The sequence below is a fragment of the Halichoerus grypus genome, chromosome 3, assembly GCF_964656455.1.
Source record: "Halichoerus grypus chromosome 3, mHalGry1.hap1.1, whole genome shotgun sequence".
Classification (NCBI taxonomy): domain Eukaryota; kingdom Metazoa; phylum Chordata; class Mammalia; order Carnivora; family Phocidae; genus Halichoerus; species Halichoerus grypus.
Window position 1 is genome coordinate 60,650,450 of NC_135714.1, and position 23,132 is coordinate 60,673,581.

Here is a 23,132-nt window from a genome sequence, read left to right on the forward strand (position 1 = left end):
GCTCTGTGCTCAGCGGGGAGTCTACTTCTCTCCCTGTGCCTCTCCCCCTAAACACACACACACACACACACACAAGCTTGCACTCTCTCTCTAAAATAAATAAATAAATCTTAAAAAAAAAAAAAAAAACAACTCAGTAAAGAATTCCATGGACTCTGAGGGTTGACTAAAATTAACAGTTAATGAGTGCAAGATATGGGAGCTCTCTAAGCAGAAGCAGGATTTCGGGGCAGCATAATTCTCCCTGTTTATGATGTAGGATGAGCGGCCATTTTTTGCAACAGTCCTAGCATCCATGCTGGACTTCACTGGCAGTGCTCTGAGCTGTCAGCAGAATTTGAACTGAAGTAACATACCTGTAAGACTGTTTAACTCACTCCTACTAGTTTTCACCTCATTTAATAACTGATCTCTCTCCTGTTTGATGTCCTTCACTGCACGGAGCCGCTCAGAGCCTGCATTAACCAGCTTCACCTTTTCCAGCTCCAGGTCACTCACTCGGGCCTCAAGCTCCCGTATCTTTGCATCTTTTTTATCTTTTAAAATCTAGATATAGGGATAAATACAAAGGACAGAGTAAGAAGTAAAAAAAAAATATGTACAAATACTTATAGTGGACATTGTATTAGTATCCTCTCTGTATTTAGTATCTTTTCACTATTTCCTAGAATATTAAATTTCTATTTTATTATAAAGCCTCAAGAGTAAATGGGAAAGCAAATGGAATACTTTACCTTTCTTTAACCTTAGATGTCAATTTCCAGTATTATTTGCAATAACTCATTATTCCTATTCCTACTTTTTTTTTTTTCATTTCAAAGAGAAAGGTACTGAGCACCTACTCTGTGCCCGGCACTATTTCACATGTTGGGATAGAGCAGCAGGGCAGGGACTGGGGTGAGGCAAGTGAGGCCCCAGGTGAGCGCCTCCCTGAGCTCTGAGTCCTAGGTGCCTCACTAACCTTACCCCGTCCCAGGCATGAGTAGCAGGAAGCTCGGTCATTGTCCCCAGGGGGCTTACATTCCAGTGAGAGGACACAGACAACAACAAATATTTAATAGGTAATAATAAGTGACCAAAACAAAGAATAAAAGAAGGTGGGGGGTGGAGGATGAATGCAGGGGAGGGGCTCTGCATGTAAGAGGTCAGTTGGTATGTAGAAAAGAGCCCAACTGCTATTCTTATTAAAGCCTGCAAAGAGGTTGGCCCTTGGCTGGTGTCTGGGAACTTGGATTTGGGAGGGTTCCCACCACTCCAACCGATAAGAGTAGCTCACTGTACCTAAACCAGTTCTGCAATCAAAATGATTTATGTGGAGCACCTGCTTTCCTTCTGTAAGTCTGGAATAGTTGCCAGGCAATGGGTGTCGGTGTGACCAGTCCCCAGGATAAAAACCCTGGGGACTGAGTCTCTAATGAGCTTCCTGGTCAGCAACATGTGACATGTACTGTCATAGATTGTTGCTGGGGGAGTGAAGTATATCCTGCACGATTCTGCAGGAGAGGACTTTTGGAAGCCTGTGCCTAGCTTCCTCCATGTACCTTTTCCCTTTGCTGATTTTGCTTTACATTATTTCACTGTAATAAATTGTACCCGTGAGCATAACTATATGCTGAGTTCTGAGTCGTCCTAGCAAATGGCTGAACCTGCGGGTAGTCCTGGGGACCCTGACCCTCTCTGCTGAGCAGAAACCTCAAAGAGGGAGGTAAAGGAGCAAGCCACGTGACAGGCTCGGGGACAACTCTAGGCACAGGTAATGTGTTCAGGGAAGAGCAAGTCCATCAGAATGGCTGGTGGAAACCAGAACATGCTACCCCAAACATGCCTCTTTGGCATTAGGATTATTTTGAGCTGATTATTTTGAGAAATAGCAGACACAGGAGAAGGTCTGAAAACAGAAGGTACCCTTTAAGGGGTACTTATACTTATAAAGGAAGTCTCCATTTATAAGGATGTCTCCCTCTCTGACCAGGAAAGGAAGGATGACTCTAAATTATGAGAGAAACTTATCAATGGGGAAAGCATGGCTTAAATCTGCAAAACAAACCTCATTCCTTTATCCATAGTTTTCCTGGTCACCTTCCATGACTTGCCTCTCCACATCCTTCTTTCAGCTAAAGATGGTATTTAAGCCTGACTTCTAAGCCACCTGAGTTACTCATTTCCCTGGGTTTCTCCTTTGTATATATGAGATTGATTGATTTTAAGATTGATTTATTTGAGAGAGAGATATAGAGATGGGAGAATCAGAGGGAGAAGCAGACTCCCCACCGAGCAGAAAGCCTGAAGTGGGGCTCAATCCTGGGACTCCGGGATCAGGACCTGAGCCAAAGCAGACGCTTAACCAACTGAGCCACCCATGCACCCCCCTATGAGATATATTAATAAACTTCTTTGCTCTTCTCTTGTTGATGTGTCTTGGTTACTGAGAATTTAGAAAGACAGAGGGAGAAGGATTTCTCCTCCTCGACATTGGAGTGGACTGAGAATGGGGAGGAAGTAGTCAGAGATGAAGTCAGGGAGGGAGCCATGGGCAAGACTGGCCTCAGAGGCAATGCAAGGATGTGAAAGTTCATCCTGAGTGAGATAAGAAGCCATTGGAGAGTTTTGAATATGGGAGTGATAAAATGTAACACTTTAAAATATAACTCTGGCTCCTGTGTGAAGCATAAACAGTGGGGGCGGTGAAGGTAAGAGTGCTCTTGCAGTGGCTGCACTCCCACCAACAGTGCATAAGTATTCCTTTTTTTTTTTTTTAAAGTAGGCTCCATACCCAGCATAGAGCCCAATGCAGGGCCTGAACTCACGACCCTGAGACCAAGACCTGAGCCAAAATCTACAGTCAGATGCTTAACTGATTGAGCCACCCAGGGACCCTGAGTGTTCCTTTTTCTCCACTTCCTTGCCAACACCTGTTGAAGATGGGCGTCTTCTCTATGCTGTGTGTCCAAGTCCAAGTTGGTGTTGTATGGAAGTGTGGAATCGCTATCTTGTACACCTGCAACTAATATGACAAACTATGTTAACTGTTCTTTTTTTCCACAGACATGGAAGCCAAGACTGAGCCAACAATGCAGTGTTTTACAGTCACTGAGTGGTGAGAGATGGGATTCAATGAGAGGTCTGTCCAGAGAGGGAGAAAATACTTCAAAATGTGGGATCAGAAATGACTTCTGAAGAAACTGGATTTTCTGATTTTTTCTCTTTCGTGTCAGTAGTCCTGAACCATTTTGGGGCCACCCACTCCTTTCGGAATCTAACAAAAGTAGGGATCCTTTCTCACAAAAACACACAGATGCACAGATACTTTCAAACAATCTCTGGGGTCCACAGACCATCTTCACAGAGCCCATCTTCAGTGACTTAAGTCAACTTCCTCCTGAGGGAAAAGATATTGCAGAAGCTAAGCTGCCAAAAAAACCCTCTACAGACCTTGAATTCCTGTAGCTCCAGTCTCCTATCATTGATCTCCTTCTCGAGCTGAGCCTTTTCTACTTGCATGGCGCCAGCAGTTCGTCCATGCTGGCCAACGAGCTGTGTCATGTTTTCAATCTGCTGTCGCAAAATCTCGATCACCTTGTCCTTCTCTGCCATCTGTAGCCTGAGGGCCTCACACTCGGTCTGCACGTTTCTGAGGTGATCTCCCTCTGTTTTCAAGTGCTGTAGCTCCTGCAATTTCAAGTCCACCCGGGAGCGCAGCTTTGTGATCTCTGAATTGGTAGCCTCAATGGCTCTCTCTTTTTCCTGGAGTGAAGCGGTCAGGTCCGATACGGTCCTCTCTGAGCTCTCCAGGGTCATCTTCTTGGCGGTCAACTCTTCCACCACTTTGCGGAGCATCTCTTTGGTGGACTCAAGCTGAGCAGTCAAGGAGGACACTTTTTCTAGACTTTCATTCTTTCCCTGAATTGCTGCCATCTGAGTGTTGAAGAAAAGAAAATTTCATGGATTTGGGCAGATAGGTAGAGGCAACCTCAAGAGTTTAACAAGGTAGCTCACAAACATGAAATCATGAATCCGGTATCACTTAGACTAACTCAAATCGTTTTGCTGTCAGATCTCTGTACAGACCACAGACCCACTTAAGTTAATTAGACCAAGGTGGAGAGACATTAATTAAATAATAATACTCCTCTAGAATGGCATTCTAGTGTGGGAGCTTGGGAAGTTTCCTCTGAGGGTGTTTTCTGTACCAACTTAAATTAGGATAGGGAGAAGTGTGACAAGACTGAAGAAGCTGCTCTTCCTATTTCCCTCCAACTTGCCCCTTAATTCTACCTCTGAGAGAAAAGTGAGTAATGGCTTTTATCCAACACACACTCACATTCTCAGGTCCTTTTCCAGAAAAGAGTAAGAATCTAACTCCCAGTTGCTCCTCTCACCTTTCTTCTTGCCCAGGTTGGGCTGAAGAGTAGGAAAGTGGTTTGCCTGGATTCTAAGCCACCACTGGTCCCTCTGGTTTGCTTTCACATTTTGGGAAGCTTACTCTTTTGTGGAATGCTGTTTATGTCTCTGTGGCAATACCTAGCATTGGACCTGTGTCCTTTCCGTACTTAAGGTTCAGGGCTGTTAATAAAGCGTTCCACATTTTGCCACTGGTGCACTAAAATGGACAGCATCCATTTTGTGTTTCTATCAGTCTCAATCAGTTTGGGGGAAAACCAAAACCAAAAAAAACATCTGTTGGAAACCTTCTACCTTGCTGTTGCTCAGATCTCCTATGGCTTGATGCTTTTCTGAAATAAGCGACTATTAGGTTACCAATTTCTAGGTGAAAACCAAAAGGCAATTGGATGGCAATTTCATCACTCAACAATGAACAAAAATGAGATGAAGCTGAACATTTTATTTAATCAGTGGTCAAAAATATAGAAATAAATAACAGGTTTTTATAACTTGCTCAAAGTTATTTTTAGGCCCATACATGTTTTTAAAAAAAAAACTCTACCAATAACATATAAAATACATTTTTCCTCTAAAGACACTATTGGGAGAAACCGTCCATGTCCTGCCTGACCTGCCGTTCCATCTGGCCCTGACACTCGCTCTTCATGGCCTTGAGGAGGGCTTCCAGGCGCTGCACCTCCATGTTCCTGTCATCCAGCTCCCGCCGCAGGTGGTCAATGGTGATGCTGTTGCCCGTGTCCCGGTCCCACAGACGCTTATTCTGCTCCTTCTCCAGACTCAGCTCCTTCTCTCTTTTATGTAGATCAGCCTAGAAGAAATGAGGTATGTTCCCCAACTTGTATTAAATAATTAAAGTAAAACTCTTATTTTCCTTATATCATTTTTGGAGGTTTTATGTGATTTGAGAACCCTCTGACTTTGGAATCTTACTTTTTAATGGCTTAAAAACAATTATTTACTAGATAAATAAGTTAACATTTTGCTTACTTATAATTTCTTGCATTACAAGTACATCTCAATGGACTAGACCCCAAACAATATAAAATGAAAAGAAAAACACAATAGATTTTTAAAGTCATCCTGTTTTTAAATTTTGGACTTTCTAGCAAAGGCATTATGCCTTGCATCAAGTGTGCTCCTGTAATAAAGAAATGCTCAAAAGCTTGAAAGAATAGCAATAGTAATGTGGTTAACTGCTTCAGAAATGACAGAATAGTGTTTGGTATTGGGAGTGGAGTAGCGGTTGGCTGTGAATTGAATTACCTCCCTCTTTAGTAGCTAAAAAAAAAAAAAAAAAATACATAGTGTTTACTGTTAGCAAAAACTAAATAGAGTAGGAGAAACAAAGACACACAGATCTGCAAAGGACCTATCACCCAAAGGGAAAGGTAGGACACAGACACAAAGAACTGGAAGTGGTTTTTCATTAAAGAGACAGAGCTAAGCAACAGCAGAGAGAAATCACTAAGGAGATCAAAATACTTCGAGAAGGCATTTGAGTGGCCTTCGCGAACAGCTGGGAGGTGCAGAGATCTGTAAGAAGGGACTGGAAAGGCATTTGTGTGGTTTAGTTGGGCATATGTAGAGAGAAAGGACTGGAACAGTAAACTGGGGCTGGATCATGAACAGTGTTGAAAGGTAGGGAGTCTTTTACGGGGAATGTAATTTTTGAATTACAGTGACATAATCAGAGTGATATTTTAGAAAGATGAGCATGACAGCACTTTATGGGCCAGCCTGAAGAGGGGAAAGACTGGAGGTAGGAACCCTTGTAAGGAGACACTGCCCTGCTCCAGGTCTAATGAGGGGCTTGGATAGAGGGGTAGTGGCGGTAAAGATGAAAAAGAGAGGGGGGCTTTCAGGGTCTTTCAGACAATCTGCAAGATTTTCAGATTCAATCTGAGGACCCAAGGAAACACCCAGTGGGAGGGAAAGAAGTGAAGGATTATCCCAAGGTTTGGAGCTTGTCACACGCAGTCGCCAGCTCTATCTTTAGCCCTTGCCCCTCAAATGCCGCGACAGCCTATGAAGGACGGCTCCACCAGCAGAGGACGCTACACCCTGCGGAGGGGCTGGGGGTGAGAGAGAAATTTATTCTAGTCTACCGCTAATATCACACAAAGGAGGGCCAAGAGTTTCCTTTCCTAAATTTCTCAGCCTCTAGTACCTCTAACAGGGCACAGGCTGCTTCACTATTATGGAATCTTCTTTCCTTTTTAAAAAAAATTTTTTTACTTAAACTTCCTTTCAAATTGTGTTTCGAATGTTATTTGGCTTTAAAATAAACAGTACTACCTCAATTTAGTCGAACACATTTACCTAATTGAAAGACGGGCCGTTTGAAGACTAGCTTCACCTAACTTACAAGCTATCACTGCTTAAGGAAAAAAAAAAAAGGTAAAGTTTAGAATATTATTTATACGCAAAACTTGAATAATGTCAAGACAGTCTATTGTGTATGTATACACAAATATTATGTAAAATTTGTAATCTTATAAATAAAACCAGTTTGTGAAATATTTTGGTGAGAAACTTCCCAGAATTAATCATATTCATATTTAGAGCATAGTCTTACCAACAGCTTTTGAAGCTGGTCATCCAAATTTCCAGATTCCTGACTGAACTGGTCACGTTCTGTCCGTGCCTCGGTTAGCTCTGAGTTGGCAAGGACTAACTGCTTTTCAAGCTCTTCTATCTAAAAGGAAAGCACAAATCAATCTGACTATGTTAGTGGGGAGTATAAAATAAATACAGTCTTTGGGAAACAAATGGTATTATTTGGGGGGCAAAAATAAAAGCTTATTATGTTTTGCAAAGTTTTCTAAACTTAGGATCTATATAGAATTTAATTTAGCCAGGGAAATTAGCCAAAATGAAATATTTGATACCGTTAGATATGGGCATTGTCTGTAATCTTTTTCACACTATTCAAGATTTACCTTCTATGAATGTGTTGTCATTCAGTATTTAAGGAAGCTTGATGAGGCATAAATAACATTCTGCACAGCCCCCACAAACGACCTATACTATATGTAGAAGAGCTATTTTGTTTAAGACTATCAGAGTTTCAATAACAAAAGGCATTGAATATAAAAGAATGAATGGTAATAACAAGTTTTTCATTATTGTCATTATTAGTCAATTTGGAAAGGATGAACTTGTATGTACATAAATATATTAATTTAAAATTATTTTAAAATAAATATATTAATTTAAAATACTTATATACATATTATGTGTTCCAATCCTCATTTCCTTCAACTATAAAATGGGTGAATACCAATCTTAAAGGACTGGTATAGGTGCATTTTTCTCTCATAGACAGGGCAGCTGTTTGATCTGTGTGACTATGCGTGTCCATATGTCAATACGCCAGAAGGCCCATCACTGTTAATAGCATCCCTACAGCTCTTGACCTGTAGATGCAAGGTAGGCGAAGAGGTTAAGATCTCAGATGATCTCAGATGATCTCAGACCCCAGGTTTGGATTTTAGCTGAGCCACACAAATTCATAATTTATTTTTTTTAAAGATTTTATTTATTTATTTGACAGAGAGAAACACGGCGAGAGAAGGAACACAAGCAGGGGGAGGGGGAGAGGGAGAAGCAGGCTTCCTGCTGAGCAGGGAGCCGGATGCGGGGCTCGATCCCAGGGTTCTGGGATCATGACCTGAGCCGAAGGCAGACGGTTAATGACTGAGCCACCCAGGCACCCCACAAATTCATAATTCAGATACAGACATATTAAAATAATAAGAACATGTTGATACTTAGTGTAATCACTAAAATACTATTTCATCAACCAGTAATAAGAAATCCTTCATATCTACATAAATGCTACATTTCCTTCTTACTTCAACAGGCTTCCAGATTTACTATGTCAAGAATAAAACCTATTGATTGGTTTGGAGGACAAACCGTGATGAAAATTTCTTAGAAAATATATGAGCAAGACTAATTTTTTCTTGATGACTCTATTTTTTTCTGGACCACGTTCATTTAAGACCTTCGTTTATTAATTCAGCACATATTTATTAGTTATATAAACACACATATATGCAACTACCTCTGATAAATGCTAAGTATGAATACATAGAATTTATATACCTTTAACTACACATACATATATATGACTTTTAAAAAGTACTTATATAGGATCATCAAACAGTTTCACATTTACCTACAGAGTAGAATCATAGCCTACAGGGATTGGAATACACATTTTAATATTTACATTGGACATATTTTAAAAATGACTTTATACTTGACTGTATGTTAGATATAAGCAAGTATTTCATAAGAATTAAATGTACATAAAACATTAGGCTCCCAATAGAAACGTTAAAAGATTCTAATAATCCTATAAAGAAATTCTTGCACTCTTGTGCTCCTTTGGGGGCGTATATAGAAAAAAGCCATACAACAACTCAACCTCTGTGGCATGAGTAGCTTCCTAAGGAAAGTGGAGGAATGGTATCAGTTGATATAATCTTTTCAGCTCTATTATTACTGGGAAAGACCAAATCAGCACACACTTAGTAATGACATTAGGAATACTTAGGAGAAAGCCCACAGACTTTTACTGTGGGTGGACAAATGTAATCAGAGAGGGAACATGATCAGGCTAAGAGTCAAACACTTTAGGTTCTGGTCCAGTTCTGTCACATGACCTCTCTGAGTCTCAATTTTTTTTTTAGTCCATAATTTGAAAAGAATATTCTAGATAATCTTTCGAAGTCCTTTCAATTCTGTGTCTAATACTTTCTCACATGAGAAGAACAGTATTAATAAAGCTGAAATTCTATAATTTCCACTTGTCTTTGGAAACAAAATATGGTCAAAGAAACAACATTCTGAGCTATAAATTTAGTAAGAACACTTTCAAAGTGAAGAGTTACTCATATGCCTAAAACATTTTCTAGTCCAAGCTTGGCATAAACTATTTTCTCTTTGAGCAAAGTATTTGTCCATGTGCTTTAAAAGCTTAAATTAAGACCTGCTATTTTGTCCGTTTTCATTTTTTTTAAATACCCTGGATCACCCTTTGATAACATCAAACTGGATGGTAAACTTCAGGAGACCAAAATTTAAAAAAGAAAAGAAAGAAAAGAACACAGAAAAAGAAGAGAGCCAAGTCTCCTCTTTCCCTTTGGTTTATCAAGCATCAGAAGTTCCTCCAGACCCCTGCAGGAACATTGGTTTTGTAGTTGTCAGTACTGACTCAACTGCTATAGCTCTGCTTTTACCTTTCACTTTTTAGAGGAGAAATATTTCTGTTACTTAATCAATCAAGAAGAGAAATGGAGAGTGAAAGGGAAAACCACTGAAGTAGCAGCTGAGCTGAACAAACAGCTGTACAAAACACTACAAAGCCTTCTGAAATGTCCAGAATAAATACTGACATCCGAGAGATATAGCAAAGGTTTTTTCTTTTTCTTTTCTTTTCCAATAGCAGCACTGGTTTTCCCTTTCACCATCTATGAATCTACTTTCTGTTTTGGATCACTGGACAAATAAGTACTTGGATCTCATTCGAATCTTTACAATGATTTTAGAGACGTTACCAATCAAGCCGAATTCTATCTTTTGTTTTCTGTGCTCCGAAAGATGACACAGACATTGGATACTGAGAGGTGCTGTGGGTCAGCACGGGGGTGCATTGGCAGAACTGCACAAAGAGGTTTGCACAGACTCTTCCTGCACAGGATATAGCTCCAGCCAGTGCTACTAAATCTTTACTTTTTGAGTATGAAATTCAGCCCCAAATGCTTTCAAAGTAGGAAAAGTAAACTTAGAATCAAGATCATGAGATATTTTTGTTGTCAAAAAGCGAAAGTTAAGAGTAAAGCCAAATCTACAGAGCCAATAATGACAGCTTCTACTGGTCCAAATTCGTAAAGGGGAATTCTGGAGGTTCTCCTAAAATGGAAAGAGAAGAATAGAAAAAAGCATTACAGTAGAACACTTTTGTAAGCTACAAAAGCTACATCTACAATTTTCTTTGAAACACAGTTTCTATTTCCATCAGTATGAAAATATTTTGTTAATCTGAAGACACACACTGTCCTCCTAAAGGACAATTTATGCTTTCTAGTTGGAAAAGTTTTTTTCAGACCTATCATGTCATCCAATTTTTTAAATAATAAAGACTTTTTTCTGAAGGAGTCTGACCGCAGGTGAAAATACAATACTGTTTCTCATAAACTATGCTGATGTGTAGTATCTACACACTCATTTAAAGTTTCTTCTCACAAAAAATCTCACTTTTAATCATAGCTTTTATGTATTATTTTCTTTGATTTTTTTTTCCTTAGTGTTATTTGGATAGTATACACTAATATGCTCACAAAAACAGTAGAAAATAAAATTGATTTTAAAGTTTTCATAGGCTTTAGCAATGTAAAGTCAAGGTATATGAAAATGAAAGAAATAAAGCAAGGATTTGTGGTTTTTAGATTTTATATTCAACAACAAAAACATTTCATAACAATAGAATATTTCATGACCCCCAAATGAAATCCTTTTGTTAACTAGCTTGATTTTTCACCATGTATTGATGACATTTCAGGCCAAAGTACATTCAACTCTATATTAACATGACAAGATAATCAGCTCTCAGTGTTCCCTGACTAAAGGGAGTTACTAATAAGAGAGCCTAGTTAACCACCATCTTGGTGCCAACTCCGTATTTTCAATATGTTGTTATGAATCTCATTGATCTAGATTAAAATTAGCTAAGGTAGTATGTCCCCCTTATTTTTATTAAATGTTGACCTTTTAAGACTGACAAAATTATTGGTGATCCACTATTTACATTAGGGCAAAATAAGATAATGATTCTAACATCATATCTATATGTATCATTATATATCCATACGGCCTCAGAACATTCATATGAAAAAGTCTGCAGTCATTCATCTGGATGCTTATGCTTCTACAATGCCAAAGAGATAAATATTTATAAAAACTCAAAAGCAGTTTTTGTATTCTTTGTATTCTTTACTGTATTCAGTATTTGTTAAAATTTCCCACCGTGCTCAAATTTAGAGTTGAGCAGCATGGTGCTGTATCTAGACTGTATGTGAATTAGCAAACAACAGATGATAGCTTATGGAGGGGTCATTTTTCCAAGCAACATTACAATGGAAAGCTAGAGCACTTTCAAATTATGTAAGAAGACACAAGTGAGTTGAGTTTTGCTTAGGACTTCATTGCTTTTCAAAGGGTCTGTCAATAAACAACGAATATTTAATTTTTTTAAAATAGGTTGAATAGTGATGAATATCGGTTACTATATTGGTAAATAATGTTCCGTGAAACTTGTTTCAGTCATATGTGTGTAGTAGATAGGAAGGTAAGCTATTTCTTACTGTGGGTAGTGATGAAAAATGTTTGAAAGCCACTATGGTAGAGGATCCAAATCTCATAACTGAGATTATGTAGTTTCACATTACTCTTTATTGTTTAGACTTTAGTAAAGCCATGTCTAAATTTTCTATTCTTATTCTAGCTGTGCCACAGGGAATTAAGGTCGAGGTAATTTTACATTCTGCGCTTGAACTGGAGAACCAAGGGGGAACAGCCCCCTCCTGTGGCCAACACAGGGGTGACAGGGGTAACTAAATGAGGGGCTGCCCGAAGGAGGGCAAATGTCTGGAAGAATTAGAGCTGCAGTATTTAACTGCTTCTTCCCATGCGAAGTTTTTTTTTTTCTTGTACTGTTACCACCCTGTAGAATTGGGCTATTTTTTAGAGGAAATCTGGCAACTTCCTTATATTCTATATCTTCCCAATCAGCTAAGGTGTGAGAAGTTGGCTAAAAGCGATGGTTAAAACGGGAGGTTCTCTTATAGGTAGGATGACTTATTAGAGTTTGTCTTCCAAACTGAGTCAATTTGGAGATGAAAGGTAGTGTTCACAAAACAAGACACGGGGATAGCAGGTATAAACTGGACTGCCGCAGGCAAACAGGCATGGATGGTGGGCCCCCCTTCTCACAGGGAATGAAGAAATTGAGCTCCTCTGAATGGGAGCCCTCTGCTGGTTTTTTAGGGTCTCTACTGTTTTACAAATGCTTGCGATTAATGAAAACATAAGCTCTGGATAAATGGTTGATAATGATAGTGAACAGCTCCTCTTTAGCTATGGAAAGTGAGAGAATAAAAACAACAGAATATCAAATATGAGTATCTGGGTTTAAGAGGAATTGTGTGATGAAAGATGAAGATTTATCTTCCTAATTATTTTTTATTTAGACTAATCTTATTAATTCGGTTTGCTAGCCACACAGTGATTAATAACTGGGAGTTGAAGTAAAACCTAAGAGGTAGGCCCCTCAAGTACTGAGTGGTAGGGGGAGACTGCCTGGTTCCAAAATATTTGTTAGAGCTAAGCCTGTAAAAAAAAATTTAAGTGCTCTTATTTTTAACTTATTTTTTTAGAAACTTATTTGAACAATTAACAATTAATCTGGATAAACCATTTGAATTAAAATTATTTATAATTTTTTTCAGATGTGTTCAATAATTCATCAGTTGCATCTAACACCCAGGGCTCATTACATCACATGCCCCCTTTAAAAATTTTTTATAATTTAACATATAGCTATTTGGCATCCTCCTACTCCATCTTAAAAACTGCTTTTAATTTGACATTACTTTGATTCCTCATTTTCAAATAAACTATTAAAAAATTTGTAATTAAATCTGTGTATAATAGTGTGGGGAGGCAGAGCAGCCAAATCTAACCTCACCTTGTCTTCATACATCCTTTTGGCTTCTCTTAACTCAGAACGTAGCTGAGAAACAGTAGATTCCAGATCACTGAGTTGGCGCATATACATTGAATTTTGGTTTCTTGCTTGTTCTCTGAGAAGAGTTTAAAAGGGGAATAAAAGCAAACAGCAAACTAAGAATAAGTGTGATTTAGATACTGCCACTAGTTCTTTTATATGGCATTAACTAGGTGAAAAGTCTTTTATTTTCCAAAATTTCTTCTTAAAAGTTTCAGTTCAACCATGTTGTTAAGTGCTGAAACTAGATAGTATATATTGGAGTTCATTTGTACTATTTTCTCTCTACTTTTGTATGATTGAAAATGTCCCAATAAAAGGTTTCAATACATATAAGCTCAAATTACAAAATTATTTATATGTATACATATACGTTTTATTTATATATATTTACACATACACATATATAATGTGTTTTTGATTGATCCTATCAGTTGTAATATGAACAATATTTAAAACATCCAATTTCAAGAGGCCTAAATACTTGCAATACTTTTTTTTTCCCCCTAAGGGAGAACATGGGGTGGGGGGGTGGCGGCCGCTGCCCCAGGCCTTGGCTACACATCGCAGACCCACATGCAGCACTCCTGTCCACCCCCTGGCCAGCGAGGACAGCCTTACAGGGAATACGTGTCTAACCCCTGGCGTGCAGACGGTACCGGCCTCTGGTCACACTGTTCTTGAGCACAAGGTGCGCACTGCGCCCGCTGCCTGGGAAGGGTCAGGGAAGACTGAGCCCACCATGCCCGTGCCCGGTCCTCTCACACAGGCAATGAGCTTATGGGCCAACAGGACGTGCTACTCCTAGTGACTGGGGCCTTTAGAAAGGCAGTCACAACATACTCAGTGCACCAATGGGGGAGAGAGACGTGGACAAGGCGCCACAGTGACATCCCTTTAGTTGCTGTGTAAAGTACTGTTGCATAAAAGAGGAGAAAAGCCTAAAGAAAGAACTTCTAGTCGCTCTCCTATTTCCTACTCTCGAAGGAAATACCCCCTGCTCCCCTTTCCCCCATCACAACGGGCCTCAGCCCTCAGCCCCGGGCTTGGCTGGCCTCCTAGGGTGGGCCTGAGTCACGCCTGGAGCCCTGTCCTGCTGCCAACCTTGTCACCCTAAACCGCCCCCGCAACAAACTGGACAGGTGGAGGGGCGCAAATACCTTCTCACTTACGCCAATAATACTTCTTATATGGTCATATAATATTATCTTTAAGTAATCTTTTCCATACATTTGAATGTTAGAGAAGTTTTACTTTCTTGTGAGATTTTAAAGCCAATTTTAAAAGATCTTAGGACAGAACATTAATGAAAACAGTATCTCTAAAATGAAGATAAATGATACCAATTTCAAACCACCAGGACACACATACTGAATGATTTCCAGTTGACTCTGGATGCTATTGGCTTGACTTCGAGCACTGCTAGCTTTCTCGGTAAGTCCTGTTATTTCGATTTCATGTTCACTTATTAACTGCTCAATCCTATAAAAAGAATGTGGTGTTTGTTATTTGATACATAAGATTTTCCTTGATTATGAATTATTCCAAAAATTAATGGTTTTCAACACTCACAAATTGAGTATTTTGCTTTGACTTTGAACATGGTGCTCATTTTAAGTTTTGGAATTCGGATTTTTTTTTTTTTTAATTTACAATGGTAATAAGTTACAAGTACTATATATTATATGACACACATAGGGAAGTTCCTATAAGCCAAACATATTACAAATACAACAACAGGTTTTTAAATATTTACACTAAATCATAAAGGCTTTATATCATAAAGCTTTACATTAAGCTCAAGTCAGGTTTTGCCAACAAATGAATGACAAAAGACTCTCTCTTTGACCAAACTTTAGTCAGGCTCCTCTGAGTCATCTTGTAGACCTTGACCTTGGCACCCATCAACCCTTCCCCCAACCGCCCTGGCCTGCCCAGGCTTAGTAAGAATCTTGCTAAGTCAGTTTAGTGAGAATCCCCCCACCCTTGATGTCTCCACTGCCCCACTCACCTGCTCCTTGGCTGTAAATTCCTACTTCCTTGGTTGTATTGGGAGAGCTGAGTCTCATCTCTTTCCCCTAACACAGAATCCCTATTGCAAAAGCCTTGAATAAAGTCTTCCTGAACCTTTTAAACAAGTGTCAGAAAAATTTTCCCTTTCACATGAACTTGCCACAAACCAACGAAGAAAACTTTTGTTTCAGAACATTTTCGATTTTGGAATTGCTGATGAGGGACTGTAAACCTATGGTTTAGTTCACTATGACTTTCTATACTTCAGTCAGAAACCCACCTATCTTGATGTTGTTGAAGAAGCAATTCTATTTTATTCTGTGATTCAGACTTCAGTGCTTCAAGCTGATCCTCTACCTAGTTATAAAAAAGAGATGCTGATTTAGGGACTGGTAAATCTACATCTTGGAAACGTTGGAGATTTTCCAACCAAAGGACCACTTTATTGTTTTTAAAGATGTTATTTATTTACTTGTCAGAGAGAGAGAGAGAGAGAGAGAACTCCTGTGTGCACAAGTGGCGAGTAGGGGCAGATGGCGAAGCAGACTCCCTGCTGAGCAGGGAGCCCAGTGGGGGACTCGATCCCAGGACCCTGGGATCATGACACGAGCCAAAGGCAGACGCTTAACCAACTAAGCCATCCAGGCATCCCTAAAGGAACACTTTAGAAAGAAGCAAATAAAAGTAATATAGAAACCGAATACATTCTATCACTGCATTTTATTAGATTGTTTACTTTGGTTGGTTATACTCTCATGAAGCCATACAGGCAAATCAAGCTAGTTCCCTTAAAGTATTGAGACATCATTGTAGAAATAACTGTTATTTTAGAGAACAAAAATGAGAACTTGGCTTACTTTTAAGAACTTAAAAAATTATATACCTAGTACTATTCTCTTAATGAATTTTAATATAAAATTGAATAGTGTTCTCACCACTTACTGGAAATATCCTCCCTTTAAGATAAGAAATCTCTGTGTCTAATTCTCTTAGGATTTTACTAATAGCCGAGCCCATGTTGCGGAAGTGGAGAGTAGACACGTTCTCGTGTTCGTATATTTTCTTGCCTGAGGCTTCTTCAAAGTCAGCTAGGATTGATCGGATTTCTTGAAGCACTCCCTCATGGCCAAGCATCATCTTTCTCAGCTGCTCTATTTGTGCGTTGCTATCTTTCAGCATGTCCTCCTTAAGGCATTTGGCAGCTTCAAGTTCATGAACTGTATTTTGAAGCTGATTTCTTAAATCCTCCTGGGACTGACTCTCCCTTCGTCTATGAAATAAATGAAAGAGAAGAAATAATATTGATAAAATTCATATTCACACAAGTAGTTTCATACTACAAAGAGTAAAACTTTAAAATAATTTTAGGTAACGATGCCCAACCTGATGTCAGCCATGGCATCTCTCTCCATTTGCATCTCTTGAAGTTTTGTTTGCAAATCAATGACTGACTGCCTTAAGTAAAACTTTTGTTTCTCATGCAATTCATTGCTCTGAAAAAAAAAAATGCCATGCAAATCAGCCTTTACCAGAGGAACATATTTCCTTAAATTATTAGGAAATTCCTAATAATTTCCAAAAATCCACATATTACTAATTTATTTTTATGTGTACTTCCTTCTCCTTTTACCATACTGCAGGGCCTAATTAATCATTTCTCACCTAGATTACTGAACTATCTTAACTTGTATCACTGTCTCAAGCTTGGCCCCTTTCAAAATTTATTCTTTACTTAATAACCAAAACACTATTTCTAAAACAAATCAGATTTCTACCTCAAGAAAGAGACAGAAGTAAGTTTTATTTTTGAAAACAGGAAAACTGGTTAAAATTCTGTATACAGGAAAGTCAATCCCCACTTCCAACCCACTTAAAAACTTGACAGCAGACAACCACCCCCCAAAAGTCAAGGTGTTCTACCACAGAGAAATTCACTAAGATCTCTAAAATCAGGCACTGCGAGACCTCCCAGCATAAAAATTGATACGACGTAATCATCCCAAAGCAAAGCCATCACGTTCTGCCTATTGCTAGACAGCTTGCCATCAGCTTTTTTATTGTTCATCCTTGAGTATGAACAAAAACCAACCAACCAACCAACACCACTGGACACCTGAAGAAAGGTTATAAAATAAAAAACGGAAACCAAGATTAAACAAAGAAGCAAACACGAGAAAAAAAGGATCCAAAGAGGGGCGCCTGGGTGGCTCAGTTGGTTAAGCGACTGCCTTCGGCTCAGGTCATGATCCTGGAGTCCCTGGATCGAGTCCCGCATCGGGCTCCCTGCTCGGCAGGGGGTCTGCTTCTCCCTCTGACCCTAACCCCTCTCATGCTCTCTGTCTCTCATTCTCTCTCTCTCACATAAAAATAAATAAAATCTTAAAAAAAAAAAAAAAAAAAAAAAAAGGATCCAAAGAAACAAAGTAATGCAGCAATAGAACAACACTTCCGGAACCTTGTATTTGCAGAGAAATTTGAGAGACATCACAGCTGTAAAGTAAGAACGAAATACTATGCCAAGGAATTGACCAAGTGAGAAGAGTTCTTGGAAATTAAAAATATGCTTGCACACTATAAAGCTGCAATAGAAATGTTAGAAGTCAAGAAATGTCCCCCCAAAGTAGGAAAGTAGGTAAAACTTTTGAAAGTAAAGGTAAGAGATTTAGAGGTATAACCTAGGAGATAACATATGACCAATAGGAGCCACAGAATGAGAGAACTGAGAAAACAGGGAATGAAACTATCAAAGAAAAAACAAATCAAAGCTGAAAAGTACAAATCTGTGGACCAAAAGGATCCACTGAATCCCCAGCACAATGAATGAAAAAACTAAAATCCACACCTAAGCACATTATGGTGGATTTTCAGAGACAGAAGACTCTAAAGCTTCCAAAGACAAACCTCAATTAAGTAAAAGCATATCATCCAAAAAGGAGCAAGTTTCAGACAGACATCTACTTCTCAGTAGCAATACGAAACGCAAGGACACAATATTTTCGAAAGACTGAAAGAAAATGACTTTCAACTTTATCCAGCTATATTAAGTAAAAGCATATCATCCACAAAGAAGCAAGTATCAGACAGACATCTACTTTTCAGTAGCAATACGAAATGCAAGGACACAATATTTTCAAAGGACTGAGAGAAAATGACTTTCAACTTTACCCAGCTAAAGTCATTCTCAGAATGCAAAGATCCATAAAATGTATGCACATATACCCTTTAAGTTTCTAAAGATGTGCTTTGACTAAATGAAGAAGTAGATCAAGAGAAACGAAGACAGAAAACAGTGAATTCTGGAAATCATGGATCCAATCAGGAAAGCAATGCAAAGAAGAAAACAGTTATACACAGACCTAAGAAATTCACCTAGACTGGAAAATAGGACAGAAGACTCCTGAAGAGTCCGGGATCAAAGGAGGATTTGAGAGAAAACCTACATGACGGTTCTTTAAAAAAAAAAAAAAAAAAAAAAAGATCATATGATAAAGGCACACAGCATTAGGAAAAAGAAAGGCAATGAATAACCATCAGGAAAGGGGCGCCAGGGTGGCTCAGTTGGTTAAGCGTCTGCCTTCAGCTCAGGTCATGATCCCAGGGTTCTGGGATCAAGTCCCACATCGGGCTCCCCCCAACATAAGAGTCTGCTTCTCCCTCTCCCTCTGACCTTCCCCCACCCAGCTCATGCTCTCTCTCTCGTTCATTCTCTCTCAAATGAATAAATAAAATCTTAAGAAAAAAAATAACCACCAGAAAAAACACTACACAGGAAAGGAAGTGTGATAGGATACTAGCTGGTTCTGCAATTGACAATGTTTATATAGCCAATATAAGGTTAAGGCCCTCTATCTCTTCCTCTTATAGTTCAGGTGAATGACTACAGTATAGTCTGAACTTTGGATGGCAACAGTGGAAATGGAAACAGATCTGAGAAATATATATGAGGTACAATGGATGGACATGGTGATAAAGTGACACCAGGGAAGAGGTATCAAGAATAAATGAGGTTTGGGGGACCTGGATGGCTCAGTTTAGCATCTGACTCTTGATTTTTGGCTCAGGTCATGATCCCAGGGTCCTGGGATTGAGCCTCACATCGGGCTCCCTGCTTGGTGGGAAGACTGCTTCTCCCTCTCCCACTCCCCCTGCTTGTATTCCTTCTCTCACTGTCTCTCTCTGTCAAATAAATAAAATCTTAAAAAATAAATAAATAAAGGGGCACCTGGGTGGCTCAGTCTTTAAGTTTCTGCCTTCGGCTCAGGTCATGATCCCTGGGTCCTGAGATCGAGCCCCACATCGGGCTCCCTGCTCAGCAGGAAGCCTGCTTCTCCCTCTCCCACTCCCCCTGCTTCTGTTCCCTCTCTCGCTGTGTCTCTGTCAAATAAATAATAAAATAAAAATAAAAAATAAAAAATAAATATTAAAAAATAAAAATAAATAAATAAATAAATAAATTATCTCAGCCACAGACTGTAAATGTGTACATAGAAAGGGCCGCATCTTTTCCAGCTTTATATATCCAGTACCTAGCACATGTGTTACATAGAGGTTCATGCTAAATATTACAAGTATCCAAATAGTCCTGTTATTTATTTAGAGATTTAACACATATTTACTGGGAGCCAATCAAGTGTCAGATACTCTGCCAGAGGATGGACAGGGAAAATGAATTAAGACACTGTTTCTTTCCCTCACTGGTATCTCTGTGCTCGCTCCATCCATCCATCCATCCATTCATCTATCCATCCATCCACTCATCCATCCACCCAACCCACCTACCCTCTTTATTAGTGAACTTATCATAAGGTATTATGACTATTTGTTTATATACCATATCCTCTTCAAGTCTATGAACCCCTTAGGAGTCCTACCTTATTCATCTCTGTATCCCTGTACATAATACAATAGTACATGATTTTTAGCACTTAATGAAGTTGTAGCTTTTTCCTTAAATGTGCTTACACAGTCTGAATGAGGTAGAACAAGGTGTTAATGAATACAGTAACACGAACTAAATACTACAATAGACATGTGCACATAGGGCAACAGCTGTACAGAGGAGAATATACCTAATCGTGTTTAGAGCAAAGGATTCAGAAAAGGAAATGCTTGAGCTGAGTCTTGATGCATAATAAGAATTTGCCAGGCAGACAAGGTAAAGAAGAGGAAATGGCCTGGGCAAAAGCATGAAGCTTTAGAAGAGCATGCTATCTCCAGGGAAGAGCAAATAGCTAAATATTGCTGGAATGGAGGGTACATTTGGGGAACAGGTAGTAGATGAAGTTAAAATGTACAGAGAGGGGTTATATCATGAAAGGCTTTGTGTACAATGGTAAGTTTCACTTTTAGAAGACTACAGACTACTAGGACACAGTTTACAACTGTAAAGCTGGCTAAAGCTGGCTTCATTCTACATAAGATCTACTTAAAAATTTTTAGCAAATATAAAAATAAAATTTTAGCAAATAACTTCTATATACTATTTAGTTATCATATATACACATACATCTAAAAACCTATCCCCACAACTGCTTTGTAAAGAAAAACAAGGTATCAGGGCCCCTGGGTGGCTCAGTTAAGCATCTGCCTTCAGCTCGGGTCATGGTCTGGGGGTCCTGGGATTGAGTCCCATGTTGGGCTCCCTGCTTGGCAAGGAGTCTGCTTCTCCCTCTGACCTTCCCCCCTTCTTGTGCACTCTCTTGCTCTCTCTCTCAAATAAATAAATAAATAAATAATCTTAAAAAATTTTTTTAAAAAAGAAAAACAATGTATCATGATAGCAGGACAGCAGGCCCGAACCAATTATTATAATTACAGATAAACATCGTTAATTATAACATTTTGAGCTATTCAAGTTTAATTAAAATTAACAATGAAACCAGGGCATTCTGACTATTAACAAGAGAAAAATAGGTATATAAACTTCATGTGCCCAATTTTTAATACTGAAATAGAAGGCATAAGCCAAATTAACAAGTTTAACCAATAAATCCATCATTAAGTGTTTCTTTTAGTAAGTTTAGGTTCTGTTCCAAGGCAACGTGCCTCATTGTCATTCCCAAATGGCATAAAGTACTAGAAGAAAAGAATGCAACTCACTTCATTTAGTCTTCTCTGCAGATCTTTGACTTGATGTGAATATTCTTCCAAAACACGTTCAATGTGTTCCTTTCCAGGATATGGGATGACTTTTCTAGGAGAATCAAGTTCCACTTCATATTTGGGGAAAAAAGGAATTTGTGTCAATGTCCCAGCTGAAGATGTATTTTCAATTATTGTACCACGAATAGATGACATAAAAAATGGACTTGAAGAACCTAAATATTAAAGAATTAATCAATCAATTTACTAATAAAATAATTTTGTGGTAAACATTATCCTAGGTGATTTCCTTAATGAACCCTGATTATGCTCAAGGTCTCGGGGAAAATAGACGAGTAAAAGATTGGTAAGAGCTCTGAGAGAGATGAGCACTAGGTAAAAAGGAGATTAGGGAAGAGGAGGGAGTTTTACTTGATAGCAATCAAGTGATACCTGAGCTGAATGAACCTTGAAGTATATTAAGGAGAAGAGGAAGGGCACTGCAGGCAGTGGGAGCACCACAATTATTGGTGAGGAGGCTTGAGACAGCACAGATATTCCGGGTGACAGGAAAGAAGTAGCCAGATATGAGAATGAAGATATAGGCCAGATCTTGAAGGACCTTGTGGTCATGCCAAGGAGCTTGAATTTCATCTTGAAAGCTTCGGGAAGTCATTAGTGGATTTGAGAGTGAGAGAGTAGTTAACTAGGTTTGTGGTTTGAAAAAGCTGTCTGGCTTCAGTGTGGAGAATGCACTGGATGGGGATAAAACTGAAGTAGAGAATGGAGTCGGAGAAGGCTTTCAACGATGCAGGCAAGAAATGGCAAGCGTCTACCCTAAAGCAGAGACAGTGGTGACAGACACAAAGGGTGTGGACTTGAGAAATATATGTGGTAAGTAAAAGACAGGGGGTTGTCAAAGATCTCTACTGGGTTTTGAGCTTCAACGTCCAAGTAATGCTGTTTGATTTGTGAGTTCAGGAGTATGTGTTGTTTCAGAGATAAGGATTTGGGAATCATCAGCATTTGAATTCTAGTGAATCCCTGAAGTCAATGGGATCATCCAGAGACAGTAGTATAGAATGAAAAAAGAGGACCAAGAAGAGTACTCTGAAGAAATACCAATATTTAAAGGGAAGATAAGTAAAACCCAAGAAGATTCACAGAAGAACCACAGAGATATTAGAGAATTATATTCAAGAAACACCACTGGTTTGGACTGAGGGACAGAGACAGTGTGAGATGAAAAGAGACCTTCCAATAAGCAGAAACCCCTCAGCTGAAAACATACGCTATCTTTCATATAAAGGAAGGAGGTCTCATGGGGCACCCAGGTGGCTCAGTTGGTTAAGCATATGCCTTCGGCTCAGGTCAAGATCCTAGAGTCCTGGGATCGGGATGGAGCCCCACATCTGGTTCCCTGCTCAGTGGGGAGCCTGCTTCTCCTTCTCCTTTTGCCCCACATCCTCCCCCTGCTCGTGCTTGGGTACACGCTCCCTCTCTCTCTTTCAATTACATAAATAAAATCTTAAAAAAAAAAAAAAAAAAGGTCTCAAAGTTAGACCCAAGAGTCCAGAGAATGGCTCCAAGAACCATGAGGAATTATTCCCAAGCCTGAGTCCTAATCAGGGAACGGGAAACCTGTGCTCAGCTAGATTTCAGAATCGTGATGGACTGTGTGCCTCCTGTTTTCCCCATTTGGAATGGTAGTTTTGATAGATGTGGCCCTGCCACTGTACGTTGGCTGTCACAGGTCTTCAGATGAAGAGGAACTCAACTCAGGGAGCCGTACTTAAGGACTTACAACTGAGGAGCTTCATCCATACCTGAATCTAATTTCAAA

General features: G+C 39.2%; 1 protein-coding gene across 12 annotated transcripts in view; it reads right to left on the reverse strand.

The window, feature by feature from the left end:
- CCDC158 (coiled-coil domain containing 158) overlaps positions 1–23,132 on the reverse strand; it is a 98,811-nt gene that overhangs the window by 58,937 nt on the left and 16,742 nt on the right. For 4 of the 12 annotated variants that reach the window (XM_078068794.1, XM_078068792.1, XM_078068796.1 and 1 more), the window contains exons 4-13: positions 21,308–21,525; positions 16,592–16,701; positions 16,151–16,478; positions 15,489–15,565; positions 14,567–14,677; positions 13,157–13,271; positions 6,980–7,099; positions 5,015–5,212; positions 3,433–3,915; positions 357–546 (exon numbers count right to left, since the gene is read on the reverse strand). In XM_078068794.1, the coding sequence (XP_077924920.1) occupies positions 357–546; positions 3,433–3,915; positions 5,015–5,212; positions 6,980–7,099; positions 13,157–13,271; positions 14,567–14,677; positions 15,489–15,565; positions 16,151–16,478; positions 16,592–16,701; positions 21,308–21,525 (1,950 nt within the window). Of the gene's footprint in view, positions 1–356; positions 547–3,432; positions 3,916–5,014; positions 5,213–6,979; positions 7,100–13,156; positions 13,272–14,566; positions 14,678–15,488; positions 15,566–16,150; positions 16,479–16,591; positions 16,702–18,577; positions 18,658–21,307; positions 21,526–23,132 lie in introns of those variants that run through there. The other 8 variants (XM_078068799.1, XM_078068795.1, XM_078068798.1 and 5 more) reach the window with 8 other exon arrangements.